Genomic DNA, 21113 nt, shown 5'->3' with positions numbered 1-21113 from the left:
TATTCTGCTCATCTATTCTAAGCAGCAAAGGTAGTCCTGAAACATAAACAACAAGAGCAGAGTTAGGGGGTGGAGGAAAAGTTATGATCAATTTATAGAGCACAAAATTCCAATGGAAACCATTTAGAGACAAAGCTACTCCTAGCTTAAAACCCAACACTGATACAAAGAATACTGAATACAAAGAATACTAGTTTCCTTAGCCAAAGACCTCATAAGGCATCATACCACGGATGCTCCTGAACTTACAATGGGATTGTATCCCAATAAATTCATCAGGAAATATTGTAAGTCAAAAATGCATTTAATACTCCTAACCTAACCAATAGCTTAGCAAGCCTATCTTAAACATGTTCAGAACACTTATATTAGCCTACAGTTGGGCAATATCATCTAACACAAAGCCTATTTTATAATACAGTGCTGACAATCTCAGGTAGTCTGTTGAAATACCTGTATCCAAAAAACAATGGTGGGGCCGGTGCTATGGCATAGTCGGTAAAACTGCCACCTGTAGTGCCAGCATCCCACATGGACGCCGGTTCAAGTCTCAGCTGCTCCACTTCCAATCCAGCTCTCTGCTATGGCCTAGGAAAGCAGTAGAAGATGGCCCAACCTTTTTGCCCCTGCACCCATTTGGGAGACCCGGAAGAAGCTCCTGGCTTCGGATTGGTGCAGCTCTGGTAGTTGCAGCCAACTGGGGAGTGAACCAACAGATGGAGGATCTCTCTCTTTCTCTCTCTCTCTCCTTCTCCCTCTCTGTCTCCATCTCCCTCTCCCTCTTCTTCTCTCTCTGTGAAACTCTGACTTTCAAATAAATAAATCTTAAAAAAAAAAAAAAACTTAGAAAAAAAAAAAAAGAAACACTAGCAACATAGTACACTGTAGGGTGTTGGCTATTTACTCTTGTGACTGCATGGCTGACTTGGAGTTGCCCAGATCATGAGAGGATGCAGCCATAGATTGCTAGCCTAGGAAAAGGTCAAAATTCAAACTACAGTTTCTACTGGATCTAGATCATTTTCACACCATCACAATTTTGTAACACCAATACTGAGAGCCAGTAAAAAAAAGAGTCGAAAGAGTATAAATGGGAAGCCTCAGGAACATCTACTCCCTTTCTGCTTACGTTGTAATATTTGACTGGTTAGCTGACATGATAGCTTTTCTTCTGAAAAACCAAGTTCAGCCTGTTGGGATTTCCATGAAGGCTCCATACTTGTCCCTCCACACCTTCCTTAGCAGAGCCTGAAAGGAGGTGGCAGAGCACAGTGAGGCTGGATGGAAGGGCTGTGTGGCCTGAAGAACCACCGGCACATCCCCACTCTGCCTCTGTCTGGCTGCATCTGTTTCCTTATCTTTAAAACAGAGTGAAATACTACTTCATTAAAGCCTCCTGAGGTTCAAATGAGAAAAGGCATGTAAAGGGCTTAACACAGTGCCTGGCACATGGTTCATACTCAGAAAAAATAATTACTAATTACTATTACATACTGGAGGCATTTCAGCCTCCTTCCTGAGACAGAACATACACTGTGCCATAATACCCTTCCACTCTAGTTTCATGCTATTTTAAAGTTTCATTTTATTAAATATATCATGAAATGATTTTTCCCCTGATATATCCATCAGGGGAAAAATCTTTTATTGAGACATGTGTTCTGATTTGGAGTTTAAGAAATCCGGTTACTATATGGGGTCTACTCATGCATGGACTGCTGAAATTTGTCACATAACAGTGGCTTTTGCTTAGCATTATAGTGAAAAACCTACTCATTCCCACCTTATATTCACTACAGAAACATAGCAGTTCACATGTCAAGTCAGCAAATGAAGTCACGAGGGGACAATGGCTATGCGAACATGTCAAGTGCTACATGAGCAAATTTAAAGGAAAACAGAACAATGATGGTCAGGAGAAAAAGCAAAAGTCAGTGTTCATGATTCTGCTGCTATTGGAGCAACAACCAACAACACAGGGACAAAGCTCTCCCAGGCCCTGCCCCAGCCCACGCAGCCAGGTGGGCACCTACGAGACTGATGACTGCACAGCACTTTTTTGAGACTTGCCCCTCCCCCTCTCCTCTCTGCACCCACAGACAGCAGCAGGGATGATGTGGGCAACATCATCCTGTGGCCACAATCCCCAAGTGGACAGCTGACCCTGGGTGGACCAGTAAGTCCTTTCCCAGGGAATTCTGCAACTAAAGCTGGGAGCCTGACATCAATCTCTGCCTGTTTGTCTGGACTGTAGCATGTAAAATTCAGGAACAGCTGGCGGCTCTGTTCTGCCACGTGGACTAAGAAAGAAACCAAAGAAGCCAGTGGAAGCAAGAGAGAATGAAGCAGAAGGGAGAGGGGATCTGCGGGTTGGGTTCTCCTCGTGCTCCAATCTTGGTTCTATTCCTCAGGCCCTTTTACATCCCTGTCCTTGGGTTCTGCAAGATACTTGAGTTTCCTGCCAAGAAATGTCAGAGCTGGTTTCTGAATCAAAGAAAGCTAGGAGACGCCATTATTATAGATCATTAGAAGACAACTGGTTTACAGAGTGACTCCCTCCCTCACCATGACCAAATACACAACACAAGCCTACATTGCTCCAATTTGCCTGCTATGTTCTAGACCCTGAGCTAGAAGGCTTTGAGTGACACAGAGATGAGGGACCCAGGGCAGAAGGTGAACACTGCCAATGCACGTGAGGCAGCGCTTTAACAAACACATGAAGAGTGTGCTGAGGGAACGCAGCTGTGACAAGACGAGGAAAGAGGAGGAGCTGGGGAGGAGGAGGAGGTTATTGAAGGGTGGCCACACGCAAACACCACTAATCCCCAGAGCAGTGAAAGCTTACATTTGCCAAGGCAGATACGCCCACAGAGATCCATTTCAGGGCATCTATCGGAGCATGTGCAAATCCCATCAGTTTTCCTTTCACAAAATTTTAAAACCCACAAGTGGTTAACTTCACAGCACAGATGTCGGAATTGTATACATGCATGAATGAGGGGGTACTTCAACAGGTTCGTGGAAAATAGAAAGAAAGATACATTTATTTTGGTGCAAAAAAAGTTTGAACCCCATGCAGTTTTTGCACAATATGCACACTGAAGACCCTTTATATGAACTATTAACTTAAAAACAAGGCCAGGGGGGCAGCGCTGTGGCTCACTTGGTTAATCCTCCGCCTGCGGTGCCAGCATCCCATATGGGCGCCGGGTTCTAGTCCCGGTTGCTCCTCTTCCAGTCCAGCTCTCTGCTGTGGCCCAGGAGGGCAATGGAGGATGGCCCAGGTGCTTGGGTCCCTGCACCCGCATGGGATACCAGGAAGAAGCACCTGGCTCCTGGCTTTGGATCGGCACAGCTCCGGCCTTTGTGGCCATTTGGAGAGTGAACCAGCAGAAGGAAGACCTTTCTCTCTGCCTCTCACTGTCTATAACTCTACCTGTCAAATAAATTAAAAAAAAAAAAAAGGCCAATTATTTCTTAAATCTAGTATCTACTTTTATTCCAGCTATTTTTCATCAAGTATTTAAAACTTCAGTTATGGTATGGATTAGTTTCATAGGAAACAGAACGCAAATAAATAACTATTTTTATAAAATCTTATTTCTTTTGTAATATAATTCGATTCTCAAACTGTTGCAACCTCCTTGCTAAATTCACTTTCAAGTAACTAAATGTTTCTGCCATTTTTACCCCATTCTCTCTGCAAATCCATCCAGTTTTTGTTACCAGTATTAACCTTATATTTCCACATACATAAACACAGTCTGTCACCAACAAAAACAACAGACAGTTCAACTTTTTAAGTAAAAGTTTTGGAAAAACAGAAATAAGCAATGCTGGGCACTGAAAATACTGACTACAGCAGCATCCCCCAAAAAACAAACTTGATATATGTGCAAAGTAAAAACCACCCATAGCAGCCAGATTGTAGCACAGCGGGTCAATCTACTGCCTGTAATGTTGGCATCCCAAATGGGTACCAGTTCAAGTCCTTGCTGTACCACTTCCTATCCAGCTCCCTGTTAATGGCCTGAGAAAGCAGTGTAAGATAGCTCAAGTGTTTGTGTGGTCCCTGCTAAACACGTGAGAGACCTAGATGAAGCTCCCAGCTCTTGGCTTCAGCCTGACCCAGCCCCAGTTGTTGTGGCCATCTGGAGACTGAATCAGTGGAGGGAATCTCTCTTTCTGTCTCTCTGTATTCATATTTCTCTCTCTCTCTCTCTCTCTCTCTCTCTCTCTCCCTCCCTTCCTCCCTCCCTCTCTGTAACTTTGCTTTTCAAACAAATAAATAAATCTTAAAAAAAAAAAAAAAACTGCTCATTGGTTCAGGCTTTCAGGCTTTCAACTTCATATTCAGTCTTTCATGATCAAGAATAGAATTTTCTAATCATTATTTAGCAGTAAGACATCAAAAAGAGCTTGGTCCAAAATATAGCCAAGACAAGCAGAACAATGTCTAAGACCCCTGGAAGTTACTCAGAACACAGTTATCTCAAGAAATCAACCTTTGGTTCACTTGTCAATGAATCAACAACTTGGAGCATATATAGTTCTTCAGGTTCAACACTGATACTGACGGGGGTCAGTATTGTGGTGCAGCAGGTTAAGCTACCGCCTATGAAGCTGTTCTGCCTGTTCCACTTCCAATACAGCTCCCTGCTAATGTTCCTGGGAAAGTAGCAGAAGATGACTCAAGTGCTTGGGGCCGTCTCCTGGCTTTATCACAGTCATTTGGGGAGTGAACTAGTGAAGGGAAGATCTCCCTCTCTCTCTGTTAAGACTGCCTTTCAATTAAACAAATAAAATATTAAAATCAAAAAACTTATACTGATCTATACTTCCAGAAGTGTACAGTTCTAAAGTATTAATTTAGTCATTAGAAATTATTTTTTAAAGGCTTGGGATTTTTTAAAAATGCTTATTTATTTAATTTATTTTAAAGGCAGAGCAACAGAGAAAGATCTTCCATCCCCTGTTCACTCCCCAAATAGCTGCAACAGTCAGGGCAGAGCCAGGCTGAAGCCAGGAGCCAGGAACTCCATCTAGGTCTTTCACGTATGTGGCAGGAACCCAAGTACTTGAGTCATCATCTGCTGCTTCCCCAGATTCATATTAGCGGAAGCTAGAGAGAAGCAGAGGCAGAATAAGAACCCATGCACTCCCACTATACCACAGTGCCCACCACAGTAATGAGAAATTCTTAAAGAAAAAGGCAGGATATTTTGAATGGAAAACAAAAAATGAGAATGGAGTGATGGAAGACCACACCCTACAGAAATATGCTCTCCCTACTGACAAACTCACACATGTTTCAGCAGCCTGCAGACTTGTACTTATGCCTCCCCTTCTCCCTCTGCTACTTTGAACCTTTTCAGAGTGAACATTCCTTCTTCAAGCTTTGCTAAAGGATCTATATTGAATATATTTGATAGGAGAGAAACTTTCCAAATGGAAGTTCAACAAGAAAAATAAGTTGGAGAAATCACACTGCCACCAAATTCCAAATCAATTTGATTCGTCCAATCAGCATGCCAACTCAGCTAATTATTCAGATTAAGCATAACTAAACTCTTCAATTTTACCTTCTGGAGAAAAATTGTTTATTCTTCAAAATTATTTAACAATCTAAATAAGCTTTGAAATGTAAACAGAATTTAATAAATCAAATATATCCAAAAGTATTCCAAAAGTCAAAATATAATTAAATAAATTATCCATTCCCAACACCCCTCTCCTCCAACAAAGATCAACATACAAAACATAAAACAGCTACTATTTTCCAAAGTCCAAAAGTGCCAATAAATACTAAAACAGATTGCTAAGATTCTAACAGCAAGGCATGGAAACTGACTCAGGAAAATATTAATCCAGATCTACAAAATAAAAAGCAATAGTATAACTTTAAGTTTTTCTAAAATTATAATTTCAATATACTTAAATATTACATGTAGCTATGTACCTATTTTTAAAACGAAGATGAAAAATACAAACTCTCTAATATAAAAATGTATATTTCCATATTTTGTGTTTATGACCAATTAAATGATAACAACCTTTAATATTTGTAGAAGCCTATGGTTAACAAAGAACTTTCACATATATGAGGTAACTACAAATTATGAGAAATCAACTTCAGGTGAGGAGTGAGGAAGGAAAGTCACTTTCCAAAAGTCATCAGGCTAGTAATGTGATGCTTGAGTACTCTTTCCAGAAGCACTGCTTTATCAAATCAAAATGGGGAGAAACTAGAGGAGTAAAGGAAAGAGAAACACTAGGACTGATTAAAAGACAAAGAAAAGATAAAGAAGAGTAAAAGACATCAGACAGTCATTGGAGAATTAGAAACTGATTTTGGAAGAACGGAGAGAAAACCCTAATATTCATGGAGGAATGGAAGAATGGCTGGGTGCCAACATTCTACCACAGTGAATCATTGAGCTCAGAGAAGAAGCCAATGAGGTAAATTTGTTAAACTCCCCCTTTACAGCTAAGGTTTAGAAGTGAAATGTCTTGCCTATGATCATATCACTGGTTAGTGGCAAACAGTCAAACCCAGACTTCCCTGGCTTTGTCCCCTGGTCCCAAACAACACCTTCACAGAAGGAATAAGGAAGGGTAAACGGCAGCCTTAACTTACTAACACTTACCTTTATTTACATATTTTCCTTGTACAACATCAGGATCTGTTATAAAAAGTGTCTTAATTTTTGAAGTATATGCTTCCTCTCCAAAACTCCCACTAAGTTTGTGGAAATATGCTTTCTAGATAGCTTTCAATTTCCCTTTTATTCTTCCAAATACAAAATAAAAAACCAACAACAACAAAAACCCAAAGCTGGAACCACTCTATAAAAGGGGAAGCCTCTCAGATTTTGGAGGAAGACTCTGGTTCTCACGTGCTGTTTTCCCACCAGGCAGCCCAGACAAAGTACAACTCACCTCTCACCGTCCAACTCTGATAACCTTGGCCCATGCAGGCTGAACAAAAGCAAAGATCTACAGGAGAGATTTCAAAACTTGGCATAGCAACATCTTTCCATTTGTCAAGAGAAGCTGGCAATCTGGATTTTTATGTGAAATTAGTGTTTTTAAACCTTGACTGCAAATTTAAAATTTCTGAAAAATCCATGTCTGGACCACTCAAAGTCTGTACATGGTCGGACTTTAGTGCACTAGTTGCCAGTTTATAATGCCCAGACTTCCAGGTGAAGACCATTTAGTTAGAGCTTACTAAATGAGAAGACATGAGGATATAGCCCTTGCCCTCAAGGTGGCCCTTGGGTACAATGAGCAGACTGTTTTGGGACAAGACAGCAAATTGAGATACAGAAGCCTGCAAAAGCACCCACTCCCTACATGCCTCTCCTGATCACTGGCTTTCATGGGGCAAGTCTGGAAAGTGGTGGTAAAAAACAAACAAACAAACAAAAAAAAACACAATAGAGTAAACCTCATGGCTTATATGCTTAGAGAAGAGAGGATCCAGAAATCTACAAACAAAAATTTGAGAGCCTAATCTTTGTTATCCAAGATAACTCTTAAAATATTCAAATCTTTTATAAAATCTGTTTATTTTCTTTTTATAAAATCTTCTTATTTATTTGAGAGGCAGAGGGAGAAAGAGAGAAGAGAGATCAACAGAGATCTCCCATAACTGGTTCACTTCCCAAATGCCAGCAACAGACAGGACTGGACCAGGCTGAAAACCTGGAGTCCAGAACTTGATCTGGTCTTCCACATGGGTGGCAGGGGCCCAAGTACTTGAGCCATCATTTGCCTCCCAGGGTGGCAATAGCAGGAATTTGGATGGAAAGCAAAGAAGCTCAAAAAAGAGTGAACCAGGTCCTCCTATAAGGAATGCAGATTTCCGAAGTGGCTACTTAACTGTTGCATCAAACACCGGCCCCACTATAAATATTTTAAAGTAGCATAAACCTCTAGAAAGAAATATGGCACTTTGTTCTTTTAATATTTCAAAGAAATAATCAAAAACTTGGAGAGTGGGTGGTAAGGAGACACCAATATGCACAATAATGTTCATTACAATATTTATAAAACAGAAAAATATTTTAAATACAGATAGCAATACAGAGATGGATAAATTTTGACATATCCACTACATTGCTAGTACCTTGAAAACAGGATTTCCCTTGCTGGTAGGTAAATCCACGGCCAAGTATATAAATATAAACAAAGTATTAAATAAATATAGGTATAAGTGAACACTGAAAGCAAAGAAAATATATACTTAAAATGATGGTTAAAAATTTCATAGATGCTAGCCCAATTTTAAGTGGGAGCACGAATATATAAGTATATGATTACAATCATATTTTTGAATACTGCATCATAAAAACTGCCTGAAGGAAATATGTAAAATACTAAGAATAATTATGTTAAGAGGTTTATGAGCAGTTACTCTTTGTTGTGGTTATATTATCTTTATTTAAAGGTAAACACACTCCAAAAGAGATTTTTTTTATTATGACTGCTTAAAATCTAAGTTAATCCTTAAAAACTGGAGAAACTTTTTTAAAAATTAATAACTAATGGAAAATGTGTAAAGAACTTCCAAATAGCTCTATGTTGTAGGTAAATCTGCCCCAGCTAAAAAGAAAAGCATAAGGGGTGTGTGTTTGGCAGGCAGTTAAATTGCTGCTTGACGTGTCTGCATCCCATAGTACAGTGCCTGCTTCAAGTCCCAGCTTCCCTGCTGTCAATCCAGCTCCCTGCAAATGCACACCCTGGGAAGCAAGAAATGATGCCTTAAGTACCTGGGCCCCTGACCACCAAGTGAGAGACCCAGATGCAGTCATCGGCATCTAGCTTCCACCTGACAGTCCTGGCTGTTGCAGGTATTTGGAGAATTAACCAGCAGATGAAAGATATCTCTCTATCTCTTCTCTTCATCTATATCTGTCTCTTTGCCTTCAAATAAAATGAAAAAGAAGTAACAAAGGAGTAAGGAGGGAGAGGGGAAGGGGAGACAGATTTTTAAAAAGAAAAGCATAATCATCAAGAGAGATTAGCAACTGACATTCATAATTTAGATGAGATGTATCATTTCTGAGTCCTAAAACTAAGTAATAAATGAACATATCACAGGAAGCCAAAATGCAGTCACTCAAACAGCTGCTCAATATGTTGCATTCTAGGTTGGGTGTTTACCTAGCAGTTAAGATGCCTAGGCTCAGTTTCATGCTCACCTCTGGCTCCTGATCTCAGCTTTCCAATAATATGGATCTGGGAGGCAGCAGTGATAGCTCAAGTAATCGGCCCTGCCACCCACATGGAAACCTGGACTGAGTTCCCCGCTCGGGGCTTTGGCCCCAGTCAGCCTGGTTGTTGCAGGTACTTGTTGAGTGAACCAATAGATGGAAACTCTCCTCTCCCTCTCTGACTCTCAAATAAATGTTAAAACTAACAACAATGCTGCATTCCTAGTTTCTTCCAACCTCCTTCAGACTCTGGGCTGGAATAGTGGTTATACCCTTCAGAATTTACACCCTGACTTAGAGGCTTCCAGTCAGTCTGGCGGGAAGTAGGTCCCCAAGCTGAATCATATGTCCATCTTCTAGAAAACAAACTTCACAGAGAAAAAGAGGGTATAAACCTTCAAACCACTCCTCTAAAGCACTGTATTTCAAACTGTTGCTCATAATCTATTAATGGGTCAGGAAATTGATCAAAAGGGTCACAAGCAGGATTTTATAAGGGCTGTAACAGATCAGAAAGTATGAGCGTGCACATCACATTAAAAGGACATCATTTCATAAAAACTTTTGTTTCCGTTACATATTTGTATACACGGGACAGCATCTCAGGTAGCAATGCTAAATATACCTCTTACTTTGATATATGGTCAAAAAGTTTCCTAAGCATTACTCAAGATAACCCAGGTCCTGATGTGGGTGCCAGCAAACCAAACAGAGCTAAAAAGTGTTCAGTGCTTGAAACTAAAGCACTCATCTAGAAGTAGGAATGCAGTGAATCCAGTTCAACTGGGTATTAGACACCAACACAAGATAAACACTTCTTTAACATTTCATCCTGGAATAAATATCACTACCATCCAAAAGCTAGGGAAAGTAAAGCATGGTTTGAAAGCTGCTAACAATCTCATGCAAATACCCTGCTTTTCTCCCCACTATGTACTTTCTCAACTTGAGATTTCAAGATAATGTGGTTGTGGGGCCGGTGCTGTGGCACAGTAGGTTAAAGCCCTGACCTGAAGCGCCGGCATCCCATACGGGTTCCGGTTCTAATCCCGGCTGCTCCTCTTCCCATCCAGCTCTCTGCTATGGCCTGGGATAGCAGTAGAAGATGGCCCAAGTCCTTGGGCCCCTGCACCCATGTGGGACACCTGGAAGAAGCTCCTAGCTCCTGGCTCAGGTTCGGCACAGCTACGGCTGTTGCAGTCATCTGGGGAGTGAACCAGTGGATGGAGGATCTCTCTCTCTCAGTCTCTACCTCTCTCTGTAACTCTGTCTTTCAAATAAATAAATTAAATCTTTAAAAAAATAAAAAGATAATGTGGTTGTGCAGACTTTATGTTTATCTGGTCATTATGTGGACACAATACAGTATTAGGAAATCCAAATTCCTCCTTTGAAGATGGAGAAATTGAGGCTCAGAGGGATGGGACACCTTAGGAGCTGTCAAGGTTAATGGAGAGCAGAGGTGGCTGAGATCTGGCTCCCAGTCCCAGTCCTTTTCCAGGAATCCTTAAATGAAAGGCACACCTGGGCACAAATTAGCACTCCTAGGCAAGAGAAAATTAAACCATACTTCTTCATTTCTGATCTTATTGGTTAGTTTCTTATACCTCTGAAATAATTTTTAGTTATGACTAAATGAAGCTTTTGGATGAAGTTCCTTGCCCTTAAAAAAAAAAAGTTAATGAGATTGCTTGCTGAACTTGCACAAGAAAGTTATTTTTTTCTGCTAGGGAGTCTCTAAATTAATTATGGCTCTGTCCTTGGGAGACCTATTCATATAAAAATAAAGGTTTATTGCCTCCTTTTGAATTTTTTCTATTCTTATACTGAAGTTGAGAAGAAAACCTGAGCTTGCTGGCCACATTCTTCTCAGTAAGCATATATTGTATATAATTAACGTTACAGATATCAACAGATCACTATTTGTAATTATCTCCAGTCACAAGTGTACTTGTTTTGGTATCTCCCAGGCTATTATTTTTTCAATGATATCATGATGATTCTCAACAATAAACAAAACAAAACAAAAAGAAGTAAAAGCAGAGAGCCAGGAAAAGATGCTATACAAGTCAGAAGTCCTATTTTCTTTCTAAAAGTTTCAATTTTGTTTGCTTGGCAAAGACCACTTCCCTAAAGTCTCTCTGGCTATGAAATCCTGTGCCTTTTACCCATTTTTCTTTTTCACAGTAAGTTAGGTAATGCTTGAGGTCTAAGATAGCTGGTCAGGACTTCATGATCTGAGAATCACTTGTTTTAGGACTGATAGAACTGCAGCCCTAATAACCATGGTGCTGCAGCATCGGGGTGAACGTGCGCTGACTAACCTCTGTGAGGTCCTGGACAGAAAGCAGGACTAGAGACGTAGGAAACTCAGAGCCCGGAGGGAGCTCCAGGGGCACTTGAAACCGAGCCGCCTCTGGTGAGCTTCCTTGAACAAGTTTTCCACAGTGATCGTTGCTTAAAAACACAGCCTGTGCCTGACCTTCAGAAACGCACAGGCAGCCTGTTTGCAGAAAATGTTCACTGACACGAAGGCGGCCTCATGTTTTAAATTCAGGGTAAAGGTCTAGTTTTCAACAATCATATGGAGCAAATTCTTTCTCTGGAATCTTGAAACCAGTAGTTATCACTGCCAAGTGATGAGTCTCAAGTGCACAGCTAGAAATTTGTCAATTTTATGCCACTAAACAGATTTCACACACTCAAAGATTAGGGTTCTAATTTTGCTGACTTCAAAGACCTCACTCCATCGCTGAAGGAAGACTTCAACTTTCAGAAATGTTTGCACTAGGGGAAAGATTTTGATTTGCTTTTCTTTCAAAACTTTACACAGATATTATAAAATATATAGCACATAAAACCTCATCAGGAACTCAATTGAACAGAGCCAAGGTCCAATTATTAGTGAAACTAATAATTGAAGGAGAGAACTGAGATAGTACAATTTCACAATGAAGAGAGTTAAAGCTAAAGGAGCCAATACTATAGGGGTTTATAAGAGGAAATGAAACTTCTATCTTCTATTTTAACTATCTTTTCAAGAAACAGTCATGACCACTTAGAGTCACAGTAGTTTGGAGTTGGGGAAAAAAAAGGTCTTAGATATAGGGGAAAAAAAAAATCTAACCCCTACCTTGACCCAGCTCATTCTCACCCCTATCCTGTGTCACACTGTTACCTTGGCCTAAGGTAAACTGCTAAACCTTCTCAGGCTCAGCTTAAGGATTTACTCAAGGAAACTCCAAAAAGGTAAAGATTGTTCAGCTTTGCTTAATTCACTTGGTGAACACATACTGCCTATCTCCTTTGTGAAAGGCATGTGGTTTACAGAGAATACACCTAACTATGTTGCATAAATTAATGCCAAATAAAGTCAGAATATAAGAGCCATTCCCAAGGCCTAGTGGGCAAAGCTACTGTCTACCTGCCTGTGAGGCCAGCATCTCATATGGCTACTGGTTCCTCTCATGGCTACTCTATTTCTGATCCAGTTCTGTGTTAGTGGCCTGGGAAAAGCAGTGGAAGATGACCCAAGGGCTTGGGCCCCTGCCGCCCACATGGGAGACATAGATGAAGCTCCTGGCTTTGGCCTGGCCCAGCCCTGGTCGTTGTAGCCATCTGGGGAGTGAATCAGCATATGGAAGATGGTCTCTCCCTCTCTTTCTGTAACTCTTTCAAATAAATCACTAAATAAATAAGTATATTTTTTTAAAAAAAAAGAAGTTACCACCAAATAAGAGGGCCCCTGACAATCTGTAGATTAGACATTAAGTCTTGACCAAAAAGAACAGAAATGTCTGAGGAAGCTCTTAAGCTTGGAACGTTACAACATTCACTCAGAAAAGACCATCCAGAAAGAGGCCGAGCATTGAGGAACCCAAAGAACCAAAGTGTGGTGTGTTTAGTGGGTACAGAACCCAGCTCCAATCAAAGCAAAACAGACTGAGATTAAGGCCAGTGAGTGCTGGGAACAGTCTCTGCATCAGGAGGCACTGAAAATCTTTACTTGTAAATCAGTGTTTGTATATTTCTTAGGTTCTTTTAGATTTCTTCCGTTGTTATAGAAGTTATCTGAACTGTACCAAGATGAACTCGAAGGAACCTATTCTTGGGTTGGAAAATTTGAGTATATCAGCCCACTACCAAGGGCAGTTTGAGGGCAAAAACAGTAAAGCAAGTGAAAGAATGTTCTAAAGGAAGGTAAAATTTAGGAGACAAAAGGTCTGTGGAATCCTGCATTCTTCCCCGTCTGAAAATTCTCTTTTCAATACAAAATCTTGGAGGTAGTGATTTCGTTTTATTAAGCAATACTCTAAAATTTCCCATTGAACTGTCAGCATCTTGAAAGGAACTTATCATTTTCATCACTATTCTGTACCCATGTTTGTGGATAGAATACATGAGGCAGAGCATGGACTTTTGATCTTAGGGCACCTTAAAAAGCTACCCAGTCCAACAACTTTACAAACAAGAGTACATTTGTCCACATAAGCCCTTCTTCATAAGTCATCATAAAATTTATTCAACAAATATTAATTAAACATGCACCATAATTAAAATGCTGTATTTTCAGGAACGTTTGAAAAAAATCAGTTCCTGATACAACAAAATGCTACCGTGTGTCAGGTTCTACCTTAGGCCCTGAAGATAATTAAGATGGCACATGAAACTCCATAAGGAACTCCAAAGAGGAGATAAAATGTACATGAAGGTTACATAATACTGCTTAAACCAGAAAATGTTAAGTATTTTTTGAAAGCAGAAATGAAAGCTATATAGAGTGAGAGGTCAACATGTAAAGCCAAGGCTTCCTAAGAACTTACAGAGGATAGGCACTGGCACAGTGGTTAAGACACTGCTTGGGCTTAACCTGACAGTTCTGGAATGAAGATGACTAGCTCTAGCTGAAGCGGTTAATGGTAATGGCTTTGTAGGTTTTGATGAAAATCAATATTCTATTTTCATATCTTCAGCATTATGTCAAGTAACATCAACTCTGGATTTTGAAAAGTGAGAAAACAATGAATTCTCTTTTAATGAAAACCATATACAAAACCGAGCTCTAAATAATTATTTTCACGTGTGAGCATATGATCCAAAGAAACAAACTTGTCAACTTGTAATAATAAAAGATATGTAATTTCATAGACAGGAGTGTCAATTGGTAAAGTCAACAACAGGAGTCACTGTGCACTTACTCCTCATGTAGGATCTCTATCCTTAATGTGCTGTACATTGAGATTTAATGCTATAACGAGTACTCAAACAATATATTTCACTTTGTGTTTCTATGGGGGTGCAAACTGTTGAAATCCTTACTTAATGCATACTAAACTGATCCTCTGTAAAAAAAAAAAATTATCAATTCCCAACTTGACTCTCACTGGGATTAAACATGACAATAGGTCTGCTCTGATTTCATCATCATTTAAAAAAATCATCTATTATTTTTCACTTTATGTTTCTGTGTGGGAGCAAACTGTTGAAATCCATACTTAATGTATACTAAGCTGATCTTCTGTATATTAAGATAATCGAAAATGAATCTTGATGTGAATGGAAGGGGAGAGGGAGTGGGAAAGGGGAGGGTTGTGGGTGGGAGGGACGGTATGGGGGGGAAGCCATTGTAATCCATAAGTCGTACTTTGGAAAATTATATGCATTAAATAAAAGTTTAAAAAAAAAAATAAAATAAAAGATATGTAAGGAATAATCCTGGACTTGTGCATGGATCTTATTTATATAATAGCAACTCTGTGATGAAATAATTTGTATTAATTATACTGTAAACTAAGAAAATAAAAATCAAGCTAAGATAAAGTAAACATTTTCCTTTTCCTGTAATAAATTGAAATTTATTCTTCAGTTTCTTTCAGATATATTACTTCAGGTTCTCCAAATGTTATGGAAAATATTCCTCACTACAGCTGCTTCATTCAAAGTATATATAGTGGGGTGCTGGGGCTTGAGATGCTGCATCCCACATCAGAGGGCCCAGGTTCAAGTCTCAGCTCTGCTTCTGATTCCAGATTCCTGCTAACGGTGCACCCTGAGATGCAGCAGGTGATGGCTCAAGTAGTTGGGTTCCTGCCATGCACATGGGAGACCCAGACTGAGTTCCTGGCTCCCAGCTTCAGCCTGAGCTGGCCCAGACCTCCACTCAGGGGAGTGAAGCAGTAGATAGGAGATCTCTCTGTGTCTGTCTCTCCAGTAAATAAAATCAGTTAGTAAAAAATAACAATTCCAAAGTAAACGTAGTAGAACGAGAATCAAAAGTTTCAAAAGTCACATTAAAGGAGCTTAGATCTATCTACCTTTCCCCCTTCTCTTACTTGATGCAGTGAACTTACTTATTAATTTCCTATAGCTGTTAGGAATTAATTGGCTTCATCTCTCATATTTACAGACTAGGAAAGTGACAAATATCAGTACATTTTATAGAATATATTCCTTAAAAATAATTTGATGACAGAATTTCCAGGTCCAGAAGCAGTCTCTTTTAATAGAATTTTGCCTGTATGGTAAAATTATACACTTTCATAAAGCTTGTTTGCAAATTTCAAAAAGCTCCTATATCCATCTATTCCATTTCAGCCATGGATTTCTTTTGTTCACTGCTGCTTTCCATCGGTGTATGTTTACAATGTTTTCCATTGTGTCTGCATGAGAAATGAATCAGGAGCCATTTGTATAGAGCATGATGTAGACAAGGGCATGCTATTAATATACTCTCATCTTAGTTATACTGAAGAAGCTAAGATGGGAATAGATCAAGCAAAAGTTTTGAAACCACACTAAATGCAAAGTGCTGAAGTGACTCCAAACACAGTAATGAATACTTGGCTGCTTTATCCCTGCAATTTTAGGAATCATGGAGGGTGAATATCTCGACCTTAGCATGATTGGAACTTATATTAAGAAAACTGAACTACCATTTTAATGTAAGGGCCCCTTGTCACATACTCTCTAGCGTTAGATTTTTTTTTTAGAAAGCTTGCAGATATCACTGAAGTAACAGTTCTGGTTACATGACCGTAACTACTATATTCAAGCAGCATCTTTGTACACCTTTTTTCCTGCATATTAAAGGACACTAAGTTAAAGCAAAAACGGTGAAATAGTGAAGGCAATACAAGTAGCTCCACTTCTGCAAATTAAGCAAAAAGAAAGGAAGCAAACGAAGGGAAGGAAATCGAGTTATTTGCAGCAGTGGTCCCTTGCATGTTCTCGGAGCTTCCCCTTGAGCTCGAAGAGATAAGGATAAAAGAGAGAAGGCACAACGCAGAAGCCCAAAGTTACTCGTTTCACAACTTGGATTATTCATTCAACTCGGGTTATGTGTGGATTCAGACGGAACGTCTGGCGAAGGGAGTGGCATTTGCTTTCTCACTCTGGAGACCAAAGAACCAGGGAGTACCCGAAAACCCTGAGTTATCTTTTAGAGGCAGCTCGGAGCATCATCTCCACGCACACACCTGCAGGGCAGGGCAGTCTCCGCCTCTTCCTCTCTGGTCCCGAGGTGGATCAAGGTGCGGTGGTCCGCACACCGTTAGCCCAAGGGCCACCCGTGCACCCGAGGGCGCCACCCGGCCCCAGGCGTGGCAGAAGCGCACACCGCCGTCCGGGCTTAGCCTCCCCGGGCCGCGCAGCGGCGGCGGCAGCGTCGCACAGCTGGACACCAGCACCACTTGGATGCACATTATAATAAACTCAGGGGAGCACGTCCACATTCGCGCGGTACGGCCCCCAGACGCTGGCTCGGAAACCTCCAGTCCGGCCAGGCCGGCATCTCCTCGCGGCCAAGGGGCAGCAGTCCGTACCTGTCCTCCGAGACGCTGATGACGCCCTCCTCCTTGGGCACGATCACGGCCATATTCACCACCTCCTGGGACCCCTCCACCCGCTGCAGCAGGATCGGCTTGCGGGTCAGCGGCTTGGGCTGGATCTCCGCCGCCATCGGAGGAGGGGGCGCGCCGCGGACGCCGCCGCCAACCGCGCCGCGGGGCCGGGCTGAGGGGACCGCTCGGGCAAGGATACAGACAGAGACAGGGAGTCTCGCTGGCCGGATAGGGACGCCGGGGCCCGGCGATCATAGCCTGGCCGCCTCTCTTGGGAACGACTCCGCGCTCCCGGCCTCAGGCACCAAAACCGCCACAACCGGGGTTGCAACCCGGCGCCACCACTAGAGGAGGGGGCGGAGAGCTGGGGGGCGGGGCCGGGGGCGGGGCCTTCCACAGGGGGTGGCCGCTGGTGGGCGCGAGGGCGGCTCCACTTCCGGAAGGGCGGTGAAAGAGGCGGGGAAACCTGAAAGGAGGCGGGGCTCCGGGGGACCCAATGCGCGTGCGCCAAACCACGAACCCACCAGCCCATTTCCGCCCCGCCCTTCGGCGGCTCATGGTGCGCTGCAGCACCACCAGGACGCATGCGCCCTACGTTCCCTACGGTCTCCTCCTGCCTTATCTTCCTCGTCCTGAGTTTATACCCCTCCTTTTTTAATCTCCCGTGAACGCGCGTGTACACACCCCCGGGAACGCGCTTTCCAGGGTTCCGCCTTCTCCAAAGCCCCTAAAGGGGCGGAGAGGGGGCGGGGAAAAACGCGCCTCAGCAAGACCGGAAAGAGCCGGCAGGAGGGAAAGCAGCCAAACTACTTGAGACAGGACTGGGCATGCGTGCGTATTACCTGGCGCAGAGTCCTGAACAATGAAGCGAGGCAAGAGGGCAGTTTACTGCTCCCAACATGCACCGGGCCCAGGCCGCTGGGTTGCAGCCTGTGGCCTCCTGGGAGTTGTAGTTCCGCGTAGCCTCTTCTCCTTGTCCTGGAATGACCTATCGCCCACTTGACAGCGCTCTGGGTCTGGGGAACTCGGAGGCCTCTGGGGCCCAAGGCCAAGAGAGCCCGGAGCGGCCTCTAAGACGGGGAATTGCGAGGCAGCCTCCTGCTGAGCAGGGCGTCACTCCCTGGGACGGGCTATTACCAAGTATATTGACTTGGCTTATGCGTGGTGGGAGGGCAGAGAATCTCTTCATGAAGTCATCTTTGAGGGAGCTTAGCGGTATTCTGTATTGTCAAACTCCTCATTCTCTTACATAGGTAAGTTACTAAACCACAGTTACTTTAACCCTATGTTAAGGATAAACACGACCCACTCCCCAAGACCTGAACCCAGGCCCCGCCTGCTGGGGTGTTTCCTTTCTGCAGTAATACGGCGTTTTACGCTTGCCTGAGATGGTGGACAGTTACTGTGGTTGTTGAATGGATATTAGGTGCACGCACAAGGCCTGCCCTGTGGGGCCATTCAGTATGTGATAATCCCCACTGGGCTCTTCAGGAGTTAAATTAACTGAGGAGTGGTCGTGGTCTGTGTGATGTCATCAGGCTGGCAGAGCTCTGGAAGCCAGAAAATAATATGCCAAGAGCTGGGCGAAGAGTGGCACAGGCCTTATGGGATGAATTTCTAAGGGAGGATTGTGGCAACCAAGGCTATATGGTGCAAAGGCCCTGTCTCAAAGCACACAAGGCAACTCTTCACCATTGCCCCTTTTTGCAGAAATTTTCAAAAAAGACCTCCAAAAGGAGATTCTGGTAGTTTACAGCTATAGGAGATAAAGCAAGGTATTCCATCTCTAAAGCGGGGTTATGAGAACACCTGGGTGGTAGTTGTGAGGCTTACAAGTGACTTGAGTGCCTTCATGTGCATTAAGCCCTCTCTGCACACTGGTGGCAACACAGTTATGAGCCAGACCCCTTCCCCCTGGAGAGCGTCTTTTCACCACGGAGGAGGTGTGAACAAGGTTGCGACTACCCCTGCTCTTATGAGAAAAACGTCCTGGGCACAGAATCAACAACCCTGACTCTCACCTTCAGTTCTAAAGAACAGAATCTCCATCCTGTAATTCATCCAAGAAATATTTAGTAACTGCTCAATAGTAGGTGATGGGAATGAAGATTTGAACACAGACCTCTCAATTCTCAAAGATCTCACAGATCACTAGAGAAAGGAAAGGGAGCAGGCCATGACAGGACAATGATGATGGCAAGAGCTGTGATTGGGGCATAAGTATGTAACCTGACTTGCAATAGGGAAGATTGTGCAGAAAAAGCTGCCCTGAGCAGGTTTAGTCTATATGGATTCTCAAACAGTGCTCAAAAGCAAGTAAGTTACTTGGGATCAGAGTGTGTTGGAGGAATGGGGGAGTAAAAGCCAGGTGGCAGCCCTCGCATGGTTGTTTGGGAATGAAAGAAATTCAGTATAGCTACAGAAACCTAGTGAGGCTAACAGCAGAGCTAAAAAAAAGATGAAGACATACAGGACCTGAGTATGGACCGTGGCCTGATGTGCCTTGTCCTTGTTAGGAAGGAATGCATTCCGGGCACCTGCCATGCCATCCTCAGGTGGGATGGGCACTCAAGGAAACCATCAGTAACACTACAATGTGGCAGCTGACATCACTGAGCTGTGAAGTGCAATGGGAACTAGAAACCCTCACCTGTATCTGGTTGGGAAATCAGGGAGGGTTTCTACAGCAGGAACAGGAGTAGAAAATCCAGAGGGAACACCATGTGCAAGGGGTGAGGAAGTACAGAATGCCTTGTGTCTCTTGGGACCCTCTGCTAGCTGGAGGGCAAAGTTTGAGGAGAGCTAAAGTCCATGAAATTGGACTGGGAACATGGACAAGTGATGTATTGAGGAAGGTGCAGAGAGCCTTGTTTGGGAGCTTGAGTTTTAACATTTATGTGAAGGAGAAGTGCTGTATTCTCAGAGCACAAGGCTACTGTGCCCAGCACAAAGTCAGCCCCTGGAATGATACAAGAGACATCTACTGAGGGCCATTGCTGGGAGGGGAATGAGGTGACAATTAGTAATTGTAGGACATTCATGGTGTTTCCCTGACAGTAGCACTCTACCCTCATTCCTGTATTTTCTGAGACCCTTGGTCACACGTAACAAAAGCACCATTAGCTGCAAAAAGAAAGGAGGAGGTTTCTATTGGATTATTCCATGGAAAGTCGGAGAGGTGAAGTGCCTTTCCTGTAGTCACATAGATACAACAGGTAGCAGAGGTCAGATACCTCTAAGTCTGTCTGTCTACCTAACATCCAGTTCATTTATTCAAATATTCCAACCCAGTGAGTCTTTGACTTCGTCGGAGACTTCTAATCCACTGACCGTAACACTTTTCACTCTCCAATGTACTCATAAGATTACATGCTATTATATGTAATAAGCTAAAAGCAGTGCCTAGCACCCAGTAACTACCTCATAAGGTTTGCCATTATATTATTAGTTTCCATTATCCTCTCCATGTTCTCTTTCCTGCTTTTACCACTTAGTTCCCATATTCCATTATCCTAACAATATCTCACAAAAACCCTTACATCTTTACCTGTCTCTCATTCTTGGCAGGCTAAACCCCAATCCTAATTCAACTTCTCACCTACTGCACACCTGCTTTGAACTCTAAAGGAGAAAATTGCACAGGTCATGCTCATTGGTCACACCCTAGATTCAGAACTGCATGCCTCTAGTAAGCCTCATCTCTCTTCAGACTTTAATGACAAAGTGGAAACAACCAGGTAGAAACTAGCTCAACTTCATGTCATCAGATCTGTCAGTCTGCCTGCAGCCATGCCCATACGCTCTGCTTTTCTTCTGTAACGATGCAGAGTCTGTGCTTCTATTAGAGCCAAGATAAATGGACCTGTCGTTGCCCATTCAGGACTCCTGCAGTCATTTACTGTCTGTGTTGCACTGTTTTTCCCTTCTCTATTGGATCTTTCCATTAGCATACATTGTGCATTACTATTTCAGATTGAAAAAAATAAATAGAAAACTCTCCTGGCTGCAAATACCTCCCCATTTCTCTGTTCTTCTTCTCAGGAGACTTCCTAAA

General features: G+C 42.5%; 1 protein-coding gene across 6 annotated transcripts in view; it reads right to left on the bottom strand.

Moving 5' to 3' along the window:
• WDFY2 (WD repeat and FYVE domain containing 2) overlaps window positions 1-18166 on the bottom strand; it is a 193585-nt gene extending 175419 nt beyond the window's left edge. For 4 of the 6 annotated variants that reach the window (XR_011378806.2, XM_002720738.6, XM_051832227.3 and 1 more), the window contains exon 1: window positions 17042-17796. Coding sequence is in view for 3 of the 6 variants with exons in the window: in XM_002720738.6 (XP_002720784.1) it covers window positions 17042-17178 (137 nt within the window). In the remaining 3 variants the exon portion in view is untranslated. Of the gene's footprint in view, window positions 1-17041; window positions 17797-17901 lie in introns of those variants that run through there. The other 2 variants (XM_070048896.2, XM_089304198.1) reach the window with 2 other exon arrangements.
• Window positions 18167-21113: the final 2947 nt, after the last annotated feature.

Source organism: Oryctolagus cuniculus, chromosome 9 (assembly GCF_051225735.1).
Source record: "Oryctolagus cuniculus isolate XC-2025 breed Fujian yellow rabbit chromosome 9, ASM5122573v1, whole genome shotgun sequence".
Taxonomy (NCBI): Eukaryota; Metazoa; Chordata; class Mammalia; order Lagomorpha; family Leporidae; genus Oryctolagus; species Oryctolagus cuniculus.
The sequence above is the reverse complement of the archived record's forward strand: the minus strand, read 5'-3'. Positions and strand labels throughout refer to the sequence as shown.